Source organism: Lagenorhynchus albirostris, chromosome 2, assembly GCF_949774975.1.
Source record: "Lagenorhynchus albirostris chromosome 2, mLagAlb1.1, whole genome shotgun sequence".
Taxonomy (NCBI): Eukaryota; Metazoa; Chordata; class Mammalia; order Artiodactyla; family Delphinidae; genus Lagenorhynchus; species Lagenorhynchus albirostris.
In genome coordinates, this window is record NC_083096.1 from 125998015 (window position 1) to 126014484 (window position 16470).

Here is a 16470-nt window from a genome sequence, read left to right on the forward strand (position 1 = left end):
TCAGTGTGCATGGTTGTTTTCATAGTCCCCACTACTGTGCAAAGTGAGGACTTCCTACAATAAAAAGACAACATTTTTACTGCATCATGGGCTATACTGAATTAATAATTTATAGCCTGAAAGCATTTTACAGTTTTGGGTTACAAAGAAAATCTATTATGTGCAAAACACACATTCTTCAATGATCTCTGAATTCAAAGGATTCAAACTCAAAATCTAACATTCCAGCTGACTTTATTGATGGTTATCTTGTTATAAATCACCTACGGTATTTTAATACAGGATCCTATATGAATACAGTTGTACCACATTTACTCAAATTATCACTGGCATTCAAAAGATAGACCAAAATAAGTGAAATAAATCCGACAGAGAAAGACAAACACCACACAATTTCACTTATATGTGGAATCTAAAAACAAAAATACAAAAAAGTAAAAAAAAAACCCACAACCAAGCTCATATATACAGTGAACAGTTTGGTGGTTGCCAGGAGTAGGGGATAGGGGTTAGAAAAAAATGGGTGAAGGTGACTAAAAGGGATCAACTCCCTGTTATAAAATAAATAAGTCATGGGGATGTAATGTACAGCATCGTATAGTTAACAATACTGTACTTGAAAGTTGCTAAGAGAGTAGATCTTAAAAGTTCTCATCACAAGAAAAAGGTAACTATGTATGGTGAAAAATGTTAACTAGATTTATTGTGGTGATCATTTTTCAATACATACAAATATGGAATCATCCTGCTGTACATATGAAACCACATTACCCTTTGTACAAAAAAAAGGATAGACCAAAAGCTACCTTTTTTAGAAGTTTTCTCTATAGTCTATAATAGTACACATTAAAAGTGAAAACTAGCTGCAAAGGAAGTATAAAGTACTTCAAAGCAGTGCTTCCCAAACTTTAGCGTGCATATGAATCACCAGCAGGACTCGCTAAAATGCAGATTCAGATTCAGTGATTTGGGGTTGGGCCCAGATTCTGTATTTTAAACAAGCTAGTGGGTGATGTAGAAGCTCCTGGTCCTGGGACCACACATTTTTAAATAAAGTACTTGCAAATATGGCAAGAGTAACATTAAAACACATACACACACAGATGGAGAGATATACCATGTTCTTGGATTGGAAGATTCAACATTGTGAAAATGACTATACTATCCAAAGCAATCTACAGAATCAATGAAATCCCTATCAAACTACCAATGGCATTTTTCACAGAACTAGAAAAAAAAAATTCTCAGTTTGTATGGAAAGACAAAAGACCCCAAATAGCCAAAGCAATCTTGAGAAAGAAAAACAGAGCTGGAGGAATCAAGCTCCTGGACTTCAGACTATACTACAAAGCTACAGTAATCAAGACAGTATGGTACTGGCACAAAAACAGAAATATAGATCAATGGAACAGGATAGAAAGCCCAGAGATAAAACATGCACATATGGTCACCTTGTCTTTGATAAAGGAGGCAAGAATATACAATGGAGAAAAGACAGCCTCTTCAATAAGTGGTGCTGGGAAAACTGGACAGCTACATGTAAAAGAATGAAATTAGAACACTCCCTAACACCACACATGAAAATAAACTCAAAATTGATTAAAGACCTAAGTGTAAGGCCAGACACTATCAAACTCTTAGAGGAAAACATAGGCAGAACACTCTATGACATAAATCACAGCAAGATCCTTTTTGACCCACCTCCTAGAGAAATGGAAAAAAAAAAACAAAATAAACAAATGGGACCTAATGAAACTTCAAAGCTTTTGCACAGCAAAGGAAACCATAAACAAGATGAAAAGACCACCTTCAGAATGGGAGAAAATATTTGCAAGCGAAGCAACTGACAAAGGATTAATCTCCAAAATATACAAGCAGCTCATGCAACTCAATATCAAAAAACCAAACAGCCCAATCCAAAAATGGGTGGAAGACCTAAATCGACATTTCTCCAAAGAAGATATACAGATTGCCAACAAACACATGAAAGGATGCTCAACATCACTAATCATTAGAGAAATGCAAATCAAAACTACAATGAGGTATCACTTCACACCAGTCAGAATAGCCGTCATCAAAAAATCTAGAAACAATAAATGCTGGAGAGGGTGTGGAGAAAAGGGAACCCTCTTGCACTGTTGATGGGAATGTAAATTGATACAGCCACTATGGAGAACAGTATGGAGGTTCCTTTAAAAACTTAAAATTAGAACTACCATATGACCCAGCAATCCCACTACTGGGCATATACCCAGAGAAAATAATTCAAAAAGACACATGTACCACAATGTTCATTGCAGCACTATTTACAATAGCCAGGACATGGAAGCAACCTAAGTGTCCATTGACAGATGAATGGATAAAGAAGATGTGGCATGCATATACAATGGAATATTACTCAGCCATAAAAAGAAATGAAATTGAGTTATTTGTAGTAAGGTGGATGGACCTAGATTCTATCATACAGAATGAAGTAAGTCAGAAAGAGAAAAACAAATACCGTATGCTAACACACATATATGGAATCTAAAAAAAAAAAATGGTTCTGAATAACTCAGGGGCAGGACAGGAATAAAGATGCAGGCATAGAGAATGGGCTTGAGGACATGGGGAGGGGGCAGGGTAAGCTGGGACAATGTGAGAGAGTGGCATGGACATATACACACTACCAAATGTAAAATAGATAGCTAGTGGGAAGCAGCTGCATAGCACAGGGAGATCAGCTCCGTGCTTTGTGAACACCTAGAGGGGTGGGGTATGGAGGGTGGGAGGGAGATGCAAGAGGGTGGGGATATGGTGATATATATGTATACGTATAGCTGATTCAATTTGTTATACAGCAGACACAAAACTGTAAATGAATTATACTCCAATAAAGATATTAAACACACACACACACACACACACACACACACACACAAGATATGTCAATGATGGCTAAAATTCACGTATAAATATTATAAGAGTTGTGTTCGGTAAGGTTTTACCTTAGATCACATATCAGTACAAGCAACACTACTCAAGGTAGTAATGCTTGACATTAAACAACAGCAACAATATTGACTTAATTTTCTAAAAACATTCTCCACATTTTTCTCTACTTTAGTTTGGTCTCCATGAATCAGTCTTGGATGAGAACATATTACTGTATCATTAACCCTCAATTACCTAGCTAATGGGGAAGAGGGATTGTGAATATACTACATAGATAATCTATGATTAAACTTTAACATCATTTATGACCATTAGAAACCATTAGATACCATTAAATATTCTATTAATGTAGATGCTAATAAACATAAAAATAAATGACTTTGGGCTTCATTTTCTTAGTTCACTTTTAACTCTTAACAGAAGTAATGTAATTCCGCGGAAAATGTTCAGACAGGCTTGGGTTCCAATTCTAGTGTGGCCACTTAATATCTGAGTGAACTTTATCTACTTATTAATCCCTGTTTTTTAATCTATAAAATTGGTTGATAATGCCTGATATGTAGAGTATCAGTGAGGATTCAATGTATGCTACCTTACTAGCACATTGATCTTGGACTTCCCAGCTTCTAGAACTCTGAGAAATAAACTTCTGCTGTTTTAGTCACCCAGTCTATGCTACTTTGTTATGGCAGCCTGAGCAGAATAAGACAATACATTATTATCATATTTGTAAATAAGTATAAAACATTTTTCTTGTTAAGTACTGGATCTTTCATTCATGTTATATTACTAACCCTTACACAGATGAACATAAGCAAGGATCAATAAATAAATGTTTTTTTGCTTATTATTATTGATGACTATTATAATTTATTGAAGGCTATCTAACACTAAGTCTCACAATAATCTCAGAGATGTATTACTATTTCCATTTTACAGATGAGAAAACTACAGCTCTGAGATGTGAAATGATGTGTCCAAGGTCAATTAGTTAATGAGTGGAGAAGCCAGTCTAGTTCCAAGGCTTGCAAATATTCCCCTGTGCCATACTGCCTAGGTACGATGAAGAGATTAAACATGTTCAAGACATGATACCAACCTTTAAGGAGCCCATATACTAGTTGGGAGGGCATGACATTATAATTTAAAGGTAAATGATGATACAAAAGATAAATAAGAGACTTATTGGTGGGAATGTAAATTGATACAGCCACTATGGAGAACAGTATGGAGGTTCCTTAAAAAACTACAAATAGAACTGCCATATGACCCAGCAATCCCACTACTGGGCATATACCCAGAGAAAACCATAATTCAAAAAGAGTCATGTACCAAAATGTTCATTGCAGCTCTATTTACAATAGCCCGGAGATGGAAACAACCTAAGTGCCCATTGACAGATGAATGGATAAAGAAGATGTGGCACATACATACAATGGAATATTACTCAGCCATAAAAAGAAATGAAATTGAGTTATTTGTAGTGAGGTGGATGGACCTAGAGTTTATCATACAGAATGAAGTAAGTCAGAAAGAGAAAAACAAATACCGTATGCTAACACACATATATGGAATCTAAAAAATAAAATAAATGGTTCTGAACAACCTAGGGGCAGGACAGGAATAAAGACACAGACGTAGAGAATGGACTTGAGGACACAGGGAGGGGGAAGGGTAAGCTGGGACGAAGTGAGATAGTGGCATGGACATATATACACTATGAAACGTAAAATAGATAGCTAGTGGGAAGCAGCCACATAGCACGGGGAGATCAGCTCAGTGCTTTTTGACCACCTAGAGGGGTGGGATAGGGAGAGTAGGAGGGAGATGCAAGAGGGAGGGGATATGGGCATATATGTATATGTATAGCTGATTCAATTTGTTATACAGCAGAAACTAACACAACATTGTAAAGCAATTATACTCCAATAAAGATGTTAAAAAAAGATAAATAAGAGACATATAAGAAATGGAAAAATATAACGCTAGAGTGTTCCCTAACTTGTATAAAGAGTTCACAAAACTTATCTGTCCACGAAACTTATCTTTATGTCATACCTATTAAAATCTCAAGTAATGATTATTTTGAGGAATATAACTTAGGAAATGCTGGTTTAGTTAGTAGGTGTACTGAGCTTTTAATTTAAAGGAGGAAGCTGCAGTGGTCTGGGTAGACAGAGGGAAAAGAATTAAGTTGTAAAAACAAGTAAGCATATTTTTGAATCCAAATACCCCCAATCTGATTTAAGTCAATAACTCTTTACCTTATTGGACTTCATTTTTATAAAACATTTATTAAATGTGTGAGCACTTTCCATGTATTAACACATTTAATCCTCACAACATTCTTATGAGGTAGGCATTATTACTATGATTTCCATTTTACTGAGGAGGAATCTAAGGCTCTACCCAATAGCACATCAAAGAGCCAGGTTTCAGACCCAGAAGGTCTGGCTCCAAAGCCAAAGCAACCAACTGCTGTGGTAAGCTTCTCTCAGGGAGCTTCGTTTTAAACCAGCATCTCGGGCTTCCCTGGTGGTGCAGTGGTTGAGAGTCCGCCTGCCAATGCAGGGGACACGGGTTCGTGCCCCAGTCCGGGAAGATCCCACATGCCACGGAGCGGCTGGACCCATGAGCCATGGCCGCTGAGCCTGTGCGTCCGGAGCCTGTGCTCCACAACAGGAGAGGCCACAACAGTGAGAGACCCTAGTACCGCAAAAAAAAAGTAATAAATAAACCAGCATCTCAGGTAATTCTGATGCAGGCACAATGGAATAGGGTTTGAGAAGACAGTTATCTGATAGGTGTATAAGTAAGCTGAATCCAGTTAGTGGTTCTTAAACTTTAGCATGTGTCAGAATACCTGGAAGGGTTTGTTAATACACAGATTGCTGGTCCAATGCCCAGAGTTTCTGATTCAGTAAACCTGGGATTGTCTCTGAGAATTTGCACTTCAACACGTTCCCAGTTGAAGCTGATGCTGCTGATCAAGGGACCACATGTTGAGAACCACCAGTCTAGACTAGAATATGGAAAAACTTGAATATTAGTGTGAAGAAATTTGGGTTTTATCCAATGCAGGGTGTGTGTGTGTGTGCGTGTGCACACACACTTTGTTTTTAATTTTTTGACGAGAATAACATTACATGATACAAAATTCAAAAAGTACAAAAGGTATACAATAAAAGCAAGTCTCCCTATTTACTCTATTGCCCAGCCCCCAAATTCTCCTCCCCAAAGCCATGTACATTTCCAGTTTCTTGTGTATCCTTCCATGCTTAGGGAATAGGGGGAAGCACAGTTTTTAGTATTCAGATATCTAGAATGCTTATTTTCTTGTTATTATAGCAGTCTAGTAAGTAGACTACTGGAATTTACCATCTAGGGTATTGATATCATATAAACTAAACATCTGGATCAAAGAATTAGAATTTTAGACATAGGTGGAAATTACAAATGAAGAAACTAAGCCACTGAGAGTTTAAGTAATTTGTCCAAGTTCACACAGTAAGTGGCATAGCCAGGGTTCACACCCATGCTATTTGACTCCAAAGCCAGTGCTCCTTGCATTATTCCTCAGGAGTTTGAGGCCCATAGGAAAGAAGGCATTTACCCAGCTTTGCATAGTTACTTAGACTCTCTGATTCTAGTCAGCAGTCTTTCTCATTGACCATACTCTATGATGGAATGACTTTTTAAAATATCCATTCAAATTTTTGAGATTTTATTGCCTTTCTCCAAAGCTACGAAGCTAAGAGAGAGTAGGTTTAGCGTATGGTTCCTCTTCCTATGGGAGATCTTTTGCCTTTAGAGCAATGGGGCTCTTAAATGACCTAATATTACAAAATGTGTGACTCAACTATAACACATATTAAGAAGCATCATAGGACCCAGCAATCCCACTACTGGGCATATACCCTGAGAAAACCATAATTCAAAAAGACACATGCACCCTAGTGTTCATTGCAGCACTATTTACAATAGCCAGGTCATGGAAGTAACCTAAATGCCCATCGACAGATGAATGGATAGAAGATATGGTACATATATACAATGGAACATTACTCAGCCATAAAAAGGAATGAAATTGGGTCATTTGTAGAGACATGGATGGACTGTCATACACAGTGAAGTAAGTCAGAAAGAGAAAATCAACTACCATATATTAATGCATATATCTGGAATCTAGAAAAATGGTACACATGAACCAGTTTGCAAGGCAGAAATAGAGACGCAGATGTAGAGAACAAATGTATGGACACCAAGGGGGGAAAGCGGGGATGGGGCGTGGTGGTGGTGGGATGAATTGGGAGATTGAGATTGACATGTGTACACTAATATGTATAAAATAGATAACTAATAAGAACCTGCTGCATAATAAATAAATAAATAAATTAAATTAAATTAAAAAAACAGAAGCAACATAGGTCAATTAGCAGCTTAGCTTTGAAATCTGATAACTTCTCTCAGCCTCTGTTTCTGCATCTGTTGATGGGGAGATAATAATACACATTGAATAGTGTTGATGGGGCCTTTAAATAAGAATACATGTAAAGCACCAAACATGGTATCTGGCACAATATGAGCACACACAAAAAGTTGTTTGTTACTATTTTCATTGCACATTCAATTATTAGTGTGGCTGGAACTCTTAGGCACAACTTAAGATTCAACAAAAAAAATAACCAATTTTACAAGTCATGTGGCACAAAAGTCATGGAATCCATTTCAACTGTGAAAGATGTTGAAAAATGAATTCTTTCAGCAATTTTTACTAGTTGGACTATTAAAAATTACCAAAGATAAGTCTAACCTATTGAAACATTCGATGTGCAGAATGAGAATATTTTTGGTCACTGCAGCTGATCTGAACATTTTGGTGCACAGAGTTCTAGGTAGAATGTCTCATAATAAAATAAAGACTATTTCACTACTTACAGAACACTTTCTGCATGTGATCTGGTGTGCCATTAAATAGGATTCTAATCAAATTTTATCTCTAGCCTTGAGCTAAATCTCTGATCTATCAGTTCTGAAATCACTAAAGAAAGCAAAGCCATTATATCATTATTATTATTTTTACTTCATACAGATTGTTTATTAAGGTATACTATAAAATTTTAGAAATTTAGTTTATTTTTTTGCCACAAGTGCTACCTTGAAGTGAGAACATGTTAGACAATGGCTGTCACAATTTTACCATCTAAGACATGATGTATTATAGAACTGAAATCTTCAAACTTTTTCATTTTAGGACCTCTTTACACTCTTAAAAATCATTGGTAATCTTAAAGTACTTTTTAAAATATGGCTTATACCTATTGGTATCTATAATATTATAAATTAAAAGAGGCATTTAAAAATAGTTATTTATTATTCATTCTTAAATAACAATAATAAACCCATGACATGTTAATGTAGGTAACACATTTTTATAAAAGTAAGTATACTTTCCAAAACAAAAAACTTTAGTGAGAAGAGTGACATTTTTATTTTTGTGAATCTCTTCAATGTTTAGCTTAATAGAAGGCAACTGGATTCTCATATCTGCTTTGTATTCAATTTATTGTGGTATATTGTTTTGATTAAGTTATATATAAAAAAGTCCAAACTCACACAGATAGGTAGTTGGAAAAGGGAAAAGTATTTTCATGGTCTTTTTGGATAATTGTGATTATTCTTTGATACTGCACCCAAACTCAACAAATGGCAGTCTTTTTAGGGGATACAGTAATTGCAATGTAGAATCTGAAATACATCAATGAACTTTTCTTACTTTTCATACCAATACATTAAAATCAAGTAATCTTTTTGCACTTTGAATGGGTCTATTTCTCATGTGTGATTTTGTAGCTCATGCTACAAAATGGTCATTTGGAAAGTGTTGCTTCACTGAGTTGAACAGATTTTCCAAATGTTGACACATTTCATATTGCAATATCAACAAATCACATTCATTATTACACCAGTGATATCACACCAGTCTTATCAGAAAAGGCTTTAAATATTGGGAAGCTGTCAAACTCACAGTGGCAGATACAAATTTTCCAAAATTCTAATTTTTACTTGATAGCTCAAATTTCACTGTTGGCAACAAATTCTGTCAGTTGTTTTCCTTGAAGTGACAAGCTCACTTTGTTCATTTTTGACAAAATGTCTGCCAAATACTCAAGTCTGAGTAACCACAGTTTGTCAGTCATTCTTCCTCTTTTTAAAATAGACTTTATTTTTATAGCCGTTTTAGGTTCACGGCAAAACTGAGCAGAAGGTAGAGATTTCGCATATACTTCCTACTGTTTTTTTATTCTGCCTTTTTTTATTGTAATAAAATATAGTCATATAGTCCATTTCTTTAACACTTCCCTTCATGGCTTTATATGAATGTCAAATTGTAGACTTTAAATATATGCAGTTTATTGTACATCAATTATAGCTAATAAATCTGTTTTGTTTTTAAAAAAGCTAGGCTTTCTCCCCACCACCCCAAGTACACCCAAATCTGTTAAGTTATGGATTTATATAATTCTTCACATGAAATGTGGGGCAAGATTCCTGTAAAATGGCCTTGCAAAATGTTAGAATAAAGACAGCTTATTGATTTCTCACTTTACACAAGTTGTAAACAAAAGAACTTCAGTGCAACACTGATAATACCATACATGTTTCTTAAAGAACTGTAAATCAAACATTAATGGCAACATAAAATTAGAAATAAATCCCTATCAAACACATGGAATATATTTTGTCCTTAAAAGGCAATGATGACCTTTCACCTTGCAGCTTTTTAAAATGCAAGCTAAAACAGATGTGTAACTCCTTAAAGTCTAAAAATACATTAAGTTTCCACAAATATCAAATTTTACTAACAGTGTAATGGTAACATATACATAATGCAGATCTTATAAAAGTTGATTTGATTTTCTAAGACATAAGTGTATTTAGAGCTGCTACTCAGTCAAAAACATCAAATTAATAGTATCTGGAAAATTACAGGCAATGGTATAATTGAAGGTCTGGGTAATCACTTTGCTTATGAAAGAGTGATGGTTAAGTATTTCTTATGATATTATCAATATATAGTTGGGTGTCAATGCAGTGTCTAAATATAAAACTAAATTAAGATAAATTATATACAAATATATAACTAAATAAAATGTGGTCTAAAATGAGTTTACATATGAGGAAAATTATTGATATCTCTAGCAGAAAATGTGTGAAAGTAGAAAACTCAATATATTCTTTTGTTTCTGGCTTTAGAGAGACTGACTGGTATGAAACTTTGTCACTTACTTTCCGATTGTATTGGGTAGGATTGTAAGTTGATTGTCATCTACTTTCAGAGTAGTTAGTTTTTTCAACAAACCTAAAACAGAGAAGAAGATATATTAATGTATAAGAATAGATTTCTGATAAAAAATACAATATAAAAGGAACCGCTTTTTATGAGTGGTAATCCTGATCAAACTACTGTCCCTGTCCACCAGTGGAGCCAGAGGAGGGCTGGCAGTCTCAACATCACTTGATTGGGTGATGAGTGTTTGTCATGCTAATTGGTTGCACTCTGCTTATATCAACCTACAAACTGATATTCGTGTGTCTAGTTTTAACCTTCCAGTTACAAAACATTTACTTACATCAATGAGAGTTCAAGTACATTGGTGGAGACAATAAACAAAACACAGGGCTCCATAGAAACCTGAGTTGGCAGTACTACTACCACATTTCCCTTTTCTGTTATGCAGCAAATGGACCAGATGAAACTTTTCAAGCCAACTGTGTTCGGTATTTTATTAACTCATAAGCACTAATAACTAACATTCCTGTTGTGATACAAATTGAAAACAAATCTGAATTAAGCCTAATAATCAACAAATGGGTACTGAAGTACTGCAGTGTAGTGGTTATAATTATCGACTTGGAAAATTACAACGTATGACTTCATACTCTTTCTGTTACCATAAATCCTTGACTTGGATCAGCAGTAAGCACAAAAACTTGTAGCTTTTAATCTATCAAGTAGAACTGGCCAAGAATTGATGTTCCAACTATTTATATTTCACTGTCTGATTTATGCCCTCCATACCTTTACTGCTTGATCTACTCCTACTCCCAGGGTTTTAAAGAGCAAAAACCACAGAGTAATTGAAGAACAGCTTCCTTTACCCGGCCGTAACAGAACCCATTGTATCAATATGGCTTAAATACTAAAATCCAAGACAAAGCATTAACAGTGGCTAATTTTTGTTTTACACTGGAATATAGATATACACTATAGACGACTTGTTTTGCAGAAAACTTGTTCTGATGGATATAGTAGGTTCCATGGTTGAATGTGTTTGGGAAATCTAAATTAAACAAAATCAACCAGATTTCTTTAATGAAGTTTTTCTAGGAATTTTTAATATGCTAATGTAACAGGGTGACGCTAAAGTTATTGGGCAACTTGTGTGTATGCACAGAGTATCTTGTATAGTGGTGTTTTGCGAACATGCTCTCAGAAGCACTGCTATAGCTCATGCCTACCCACCTCAAGTATTTTGAGCATACCTTAAAGGCAAAAAGTAAGTCACAAGTAGTCTGAAATAAAGCCATTGTTGCACTTTAAGTTTCACTATGCTCAGTTACGTATTCTGCAGAAGCACTCAGAATTTCTGCTCTAGTTGAGAGAAATGTTATCACTATCAGACTGCTTTGAGAAAATACCTACAATATTTGGAGATTAATACATCAGCTTGTGCTGTTAGGATACATGGCTGAAAACAGTAGCACTTGAGAAAGAAAACAATTTTCACTGGGGTAATTTATCTCTGAAATTTGAATACCCACTGCCATATTCATCTATGCTCAAAGGGTGACTGAATCACTTTAGCTTCTCTGATGTATGTGTAAGAAACTATAGACCTTGGAAATATAAAAGAACTCCTGAGCTTGTTCATCAATTGTGAAAAGACAACAGGGGGCTATGAATTACAGCTAAATGAGTTGTAGTCCTGATCAAACTACTGTCCCTGCCCACCAGTGGAGCCAGAGGAGGACTGACAGTCTCAACATTGCTTGATTTGGTCACAAGAAATTTTGGGCTGGGTTACAGATGGCTCTGCAAACATGAAACCAGACTGCAAAGCAGTCTTTAAGAGAATCACAGTTCCTAGGTCTGAAGTAGTGGTGAGAAAATTTCGAGGCAGGATAGGGATTAAGGCCAAAAGATTGATGCAACAGATTTTTTTTGAAGAATGGAGTAGTGGCTCTGACAATTGACAGAAGCTTCTATAGCTTTAAAGGTTGAAGTGAGTTAGGGCTCCCTTCTTAGTTCCACGTCTGTGGACTTAAGGGAACTTCACTCATTTGTGGTGTGGCTGCTTTGTCACTCACATATTCCATCCAAGGGTGTGCCCTTTGGACACATTCTGGAGCTTCGGTAGGAATCTGGTTGTCCTTGGAGTGGAAAAAGGCCAACAGCCTCAGCTCTGTTGCTCATGACTTCCTCTTGCAGATAAATACTACATAGCTATATCATATCTGCTTGGACTCTCTTCTACCCTCAAGCACCAAAGGTACTTTATCCTATTTCTTCCTCAATTCCCCACCTCTTTATCCTATATTCCCAACTCAGATATACTGAAGAGAAAGAAAAAGGAGGCTTTTTTTGCTATGATTTTAGCTACTTATATATAAATATATAATAAGCAGCAATGTATTAAACATTAATATCAAAAATAGCTAATATTTACATGGCATTTACCCTAGATAATAGAATTTTGAAAGCCAAACGGCTGTGCACTCATCATATCTAAGATTATGATAATTATTATATTATTATAGTACCTAACATTGATTGAACATTTACTATGTGCCAGGTACTGTTCTAAGCAATGCTACATATATTAATTCATTTATTTCTCAAAATAATCCCCTGATGCAAGTACTATTACTTCCCCACTTAAAAGATGATAAAACTGAGGCACAGAGAGATTAAGTAGCTAGTGTAAAGTCACACATTTAGTAAGGTAGAAAAGCCAGACTTTGAACTCGGGTAGCTTGACTACAAAACCTGTGTCTTTAACCACTAAGTGAATAAGATAAATTATTTTGGAAAGTAAAAAAATTATATTCTCCTTTACTGAGTTTCTCTGCTATCCAAAGAAACTGATTATTAAAGCTTTATCTTGAAAATGTAAAGAGCCCCCTTCATTTTCCCTGCAACCAGCACAAGGAAAGGGACTCAGCATACAGGGTTCATTGTTGAATATATCACTCCATTCAAATACCCCACAACTGCAGAATTAAAATAGATGTAAAGGAAGTAAAGATTTTATTTTAGTTGCTATTCCCCTTTATTAATACTGTGACGTTTCTTGTCTTTTATTCTTTTAAATGTTGGTAGTCCAATAGACGATCCATGCTCAAATAAAGAAGAAGAGATGCAATTTACCATCCAATTAGAATCAACAAATTATTTTAGGACTTTTGAACAGAGTTCCCAGGTATTTCTCTTGACCAAGAAGGAAATTCTTAGAGGAAAGTTAGCCATTCTACGTGTATAATCAGGTAATCTGGCAACTCTGCAGATGTATAAATGCAATTTTCCCTAAAAGGTCAATAGGGTCCAAAGATAGTTCCAGGAGTAAGCTACTAACAAGTTACTTTCTTAATCTGAGAACCACTCAGATTCTAAGTGAAGGTGTTAAATATGTTATACCACCTGCCTGTGCTGGTCTGTTTTATCATCCCAGGATCTAATCTGATATTTTCTATCATCTATACATGCTGCCTTCCCCAGACCAGAAGGCTAATTCCCTAGTCTGCTTTCTTAATGGAAGATATTTTAAACAAATAATCATATCATCTTTTATTTCACTATGTGACATTTTCATTTCCAGAATTTCTAATTGGTTCTTTTTTATAACCACGTGTTCTTAGTCATAGCTCCTGTTTTTGTTTTATAAGTTATTTTTATTTTTACAAATGTTATTCTTCCTTTTATCTATTTGAGGATCTGCACATACTTAAAAATTTTTTTTTAACATTGCTTGATAATTTTGGTTTCCCTTGGGGTAAATTTTCCTATTGTTTGAGTTTTGGGTTGTTGTAACATTAGTTTTCCTTTAAAATTTTTGTTTTCATGCCCATTTGTGAGGGTGAATATTTTTTCCTTACCTATGCTCACCCCTCCCTGCCTGGCACTCTTATGGTTACCTCCACCCGACCCCCAAGTTTCTGGAGTTCAGAACCAGGTCTTATATTAGCAACATGGTACTCTCATTTGATGTGGATATTGCAGATTCAGTCCAAACCAGCTTGCGACGAGCCATAATTTTCAGCAGTGAATCTGTATCTGTTCTCTCCTTCCACCCTAGCTCTACATATTAGTTGCAGGTTTTTTCAAGTCTCTCTTTGCAGAAAAGGGTCCCTTCCCTGCCTCAGTCCCTGTAAGTCTGTATTCTTCTGTTACGCTTAAGGTCTTTTTTTTTTTTCACTGCAGGAACAATTTATCAGTCAGGCCTGGGGTCATTGCTGTGTTTCCATTATGTCTCAAATCCAGGTATATGTTCATTCTTCTTAAGCAGGGCAAAATTATTTTATTTACTAAATACTTAAGGGGCACTTACCATACACCAGGCATAATTCTTTGTACAGAAGAGGCAGTAATGAACAAAAATACGTTCTTCTAATATAGTTTTTCCATTCTCATTGTGTCTTTGAAGAGGCATGGAGTGGTGATTGAGTAGGAGAGTAAGATATGTATTTTGACCATATGGTTATCTTGACCAGATGACCATCTCTATCATCTTGACTAGAGGATGCTCTTTTAAACTATTATATTTCCTTACCTTCTACAACACTAAATAGTATTTTCTAAGCTTATCTGATCATAAGTTTCATCTAGGGTATTTAACAAGAATACAGAACAGAGGGCTTATTACACATTTATTGAATCAGACTTTTCACAGAACGAGCCTGGAAATGTGGAACTGTTTAATAAAGCTCTCAGATAAGTCTTATGGTGGAATAAGTTGGAGAAACACTGTTATAAAAATATATAATTATATAAATAAAAAAGTCATCAAATCTACAAAGAAAGAAAAGCCAGCCTGTTCTGTTAAAACTAGTATTCTCTATTAGCCTGAAAGAATAGTGAAAATGGAAGCAATAAAATATTGAAGAAAAATTTGGGAAACTGTTTTGTCTTCTAGCTTCCCTTCAATCAGGCTACCTAGGTTGTGACTCAATTTTTAGAAGCATTAATAAGTTCCAGACATATGATACATCTAATTCAGAGTGTTAAAAACTACATTCCAAAGTTAAGTAGTTTGATGATTACTCTCCTAGCTCTTTCTTCTCATAAAAAATAATAATAAGATATACATACAAAAGGTTTACTCATATTTAAATTAGATTCTTTCATTATTTTACTCAGATAAAAAGTTATGACAAAAATAGATTGAGTGGTTAATATATACTAACAGACAAAATATCTGGTCTTATGAATCTTAAATATAAAGGTGAGATGTCTTTTTTGAATAATAGAAATATGAAGATATTTCATATTTATTGTGTCATTCCTAATTATAGTGATGTTACAATAATAGTAAAAATAGAATATAGCCACGCTGTGGATAGAAGCTACTGTAATTCTATAGTAATAAAAGGAGACATACATGTTTATCAAAGTACTTAAATCTAAGATATATACTCCTTTTAATAACATTTTACAACTTAGGAGATCTAAAATTATTTAAAATATAACAATTTAGTAGGATCATTTTAATAGGAGAGTCTTCTTGAGTTTGACAACTATAGTTACCATTTCATTTTAAGATATTGGTAAAATATTTTATCACCTTGAATAATGATCATGCTAATTTATTAATATCATGCTAAGAGTATATACCCTACATCTGCGAACAAACTATAGAAAACAGTATATTTGACATAAACATTCGTGAAGAGATATTACATTCTCACCTATAGAGTCAGGCAACTGTTGCAACATATTGGATGACAGTAAGAGGTCCTCCAGGGCTTCACATCCAGAAATGTCCAAGTCAACTGTTTCTATTCTGTTTTTTGACATATCCAGGTATACCAACATCTTTAACTTCCCTATAGACTTGATGACATTGCATAAACTCAGGGTTAGTTGAGAAACTTTCAGGAAATATTTTAAAGTTGTAAAAACCACAGCACTATAAATTAATTTTAAAAGCAAATTCAACGATAGCAAGTTTTGGCGAGAATGTGGAGAAACCATAACCCTCATACATTTCTAGGAGGAATGTAAAATTATACAGCCACTTTGGAAAACAGTTTGGCCATTCCTCAAAATATTAAACATAGAGTTTCCATATGACCCAGAAATCACTAGGTACATACTCAAGAATGAAATATATATCCACAAAGAAACACAAATATTCAAAGCAGTGTTATTCACAACAGGCAAAAAGTGGAAACAACCCAATGTCCATCAAATGATGAACAGTTAAACAAAATGTGGTATATCCATAAGCTGCAGTATTATTTAGCAATAAAAAGCAA

At 34.9% G+C, this 16470-nt stretch overlaps 1 protein-coding gene across 1 annotated transcript in view; it reads right to left on the reverse strand.

Moving 5' to 3' along the window:
* The window catches only part of LRRC7 (leucine rich repeat containing 7), a 507812-nt gene that overhangs the window by 117841 nt on the left and 373501 nt on the right, over positions 1 to 16470 (reverse strand). Inside the window, exons 10-11 of the mRNA XM_060142541.1 lie at positions 15901 to 16045; positions 10225 to 10297 (exon numbers count right to left, since the gene is read on the reverse strand). Coding sequence (XP_059998524.1) covers positions 10225 to 10297; positions 15901 to 16045 — 218 coding nt within the window. The remainder of the gene's footprint in view (positions 1 to 10224; positions 10298 to 15900; positions 16046 to 16470) is intronic.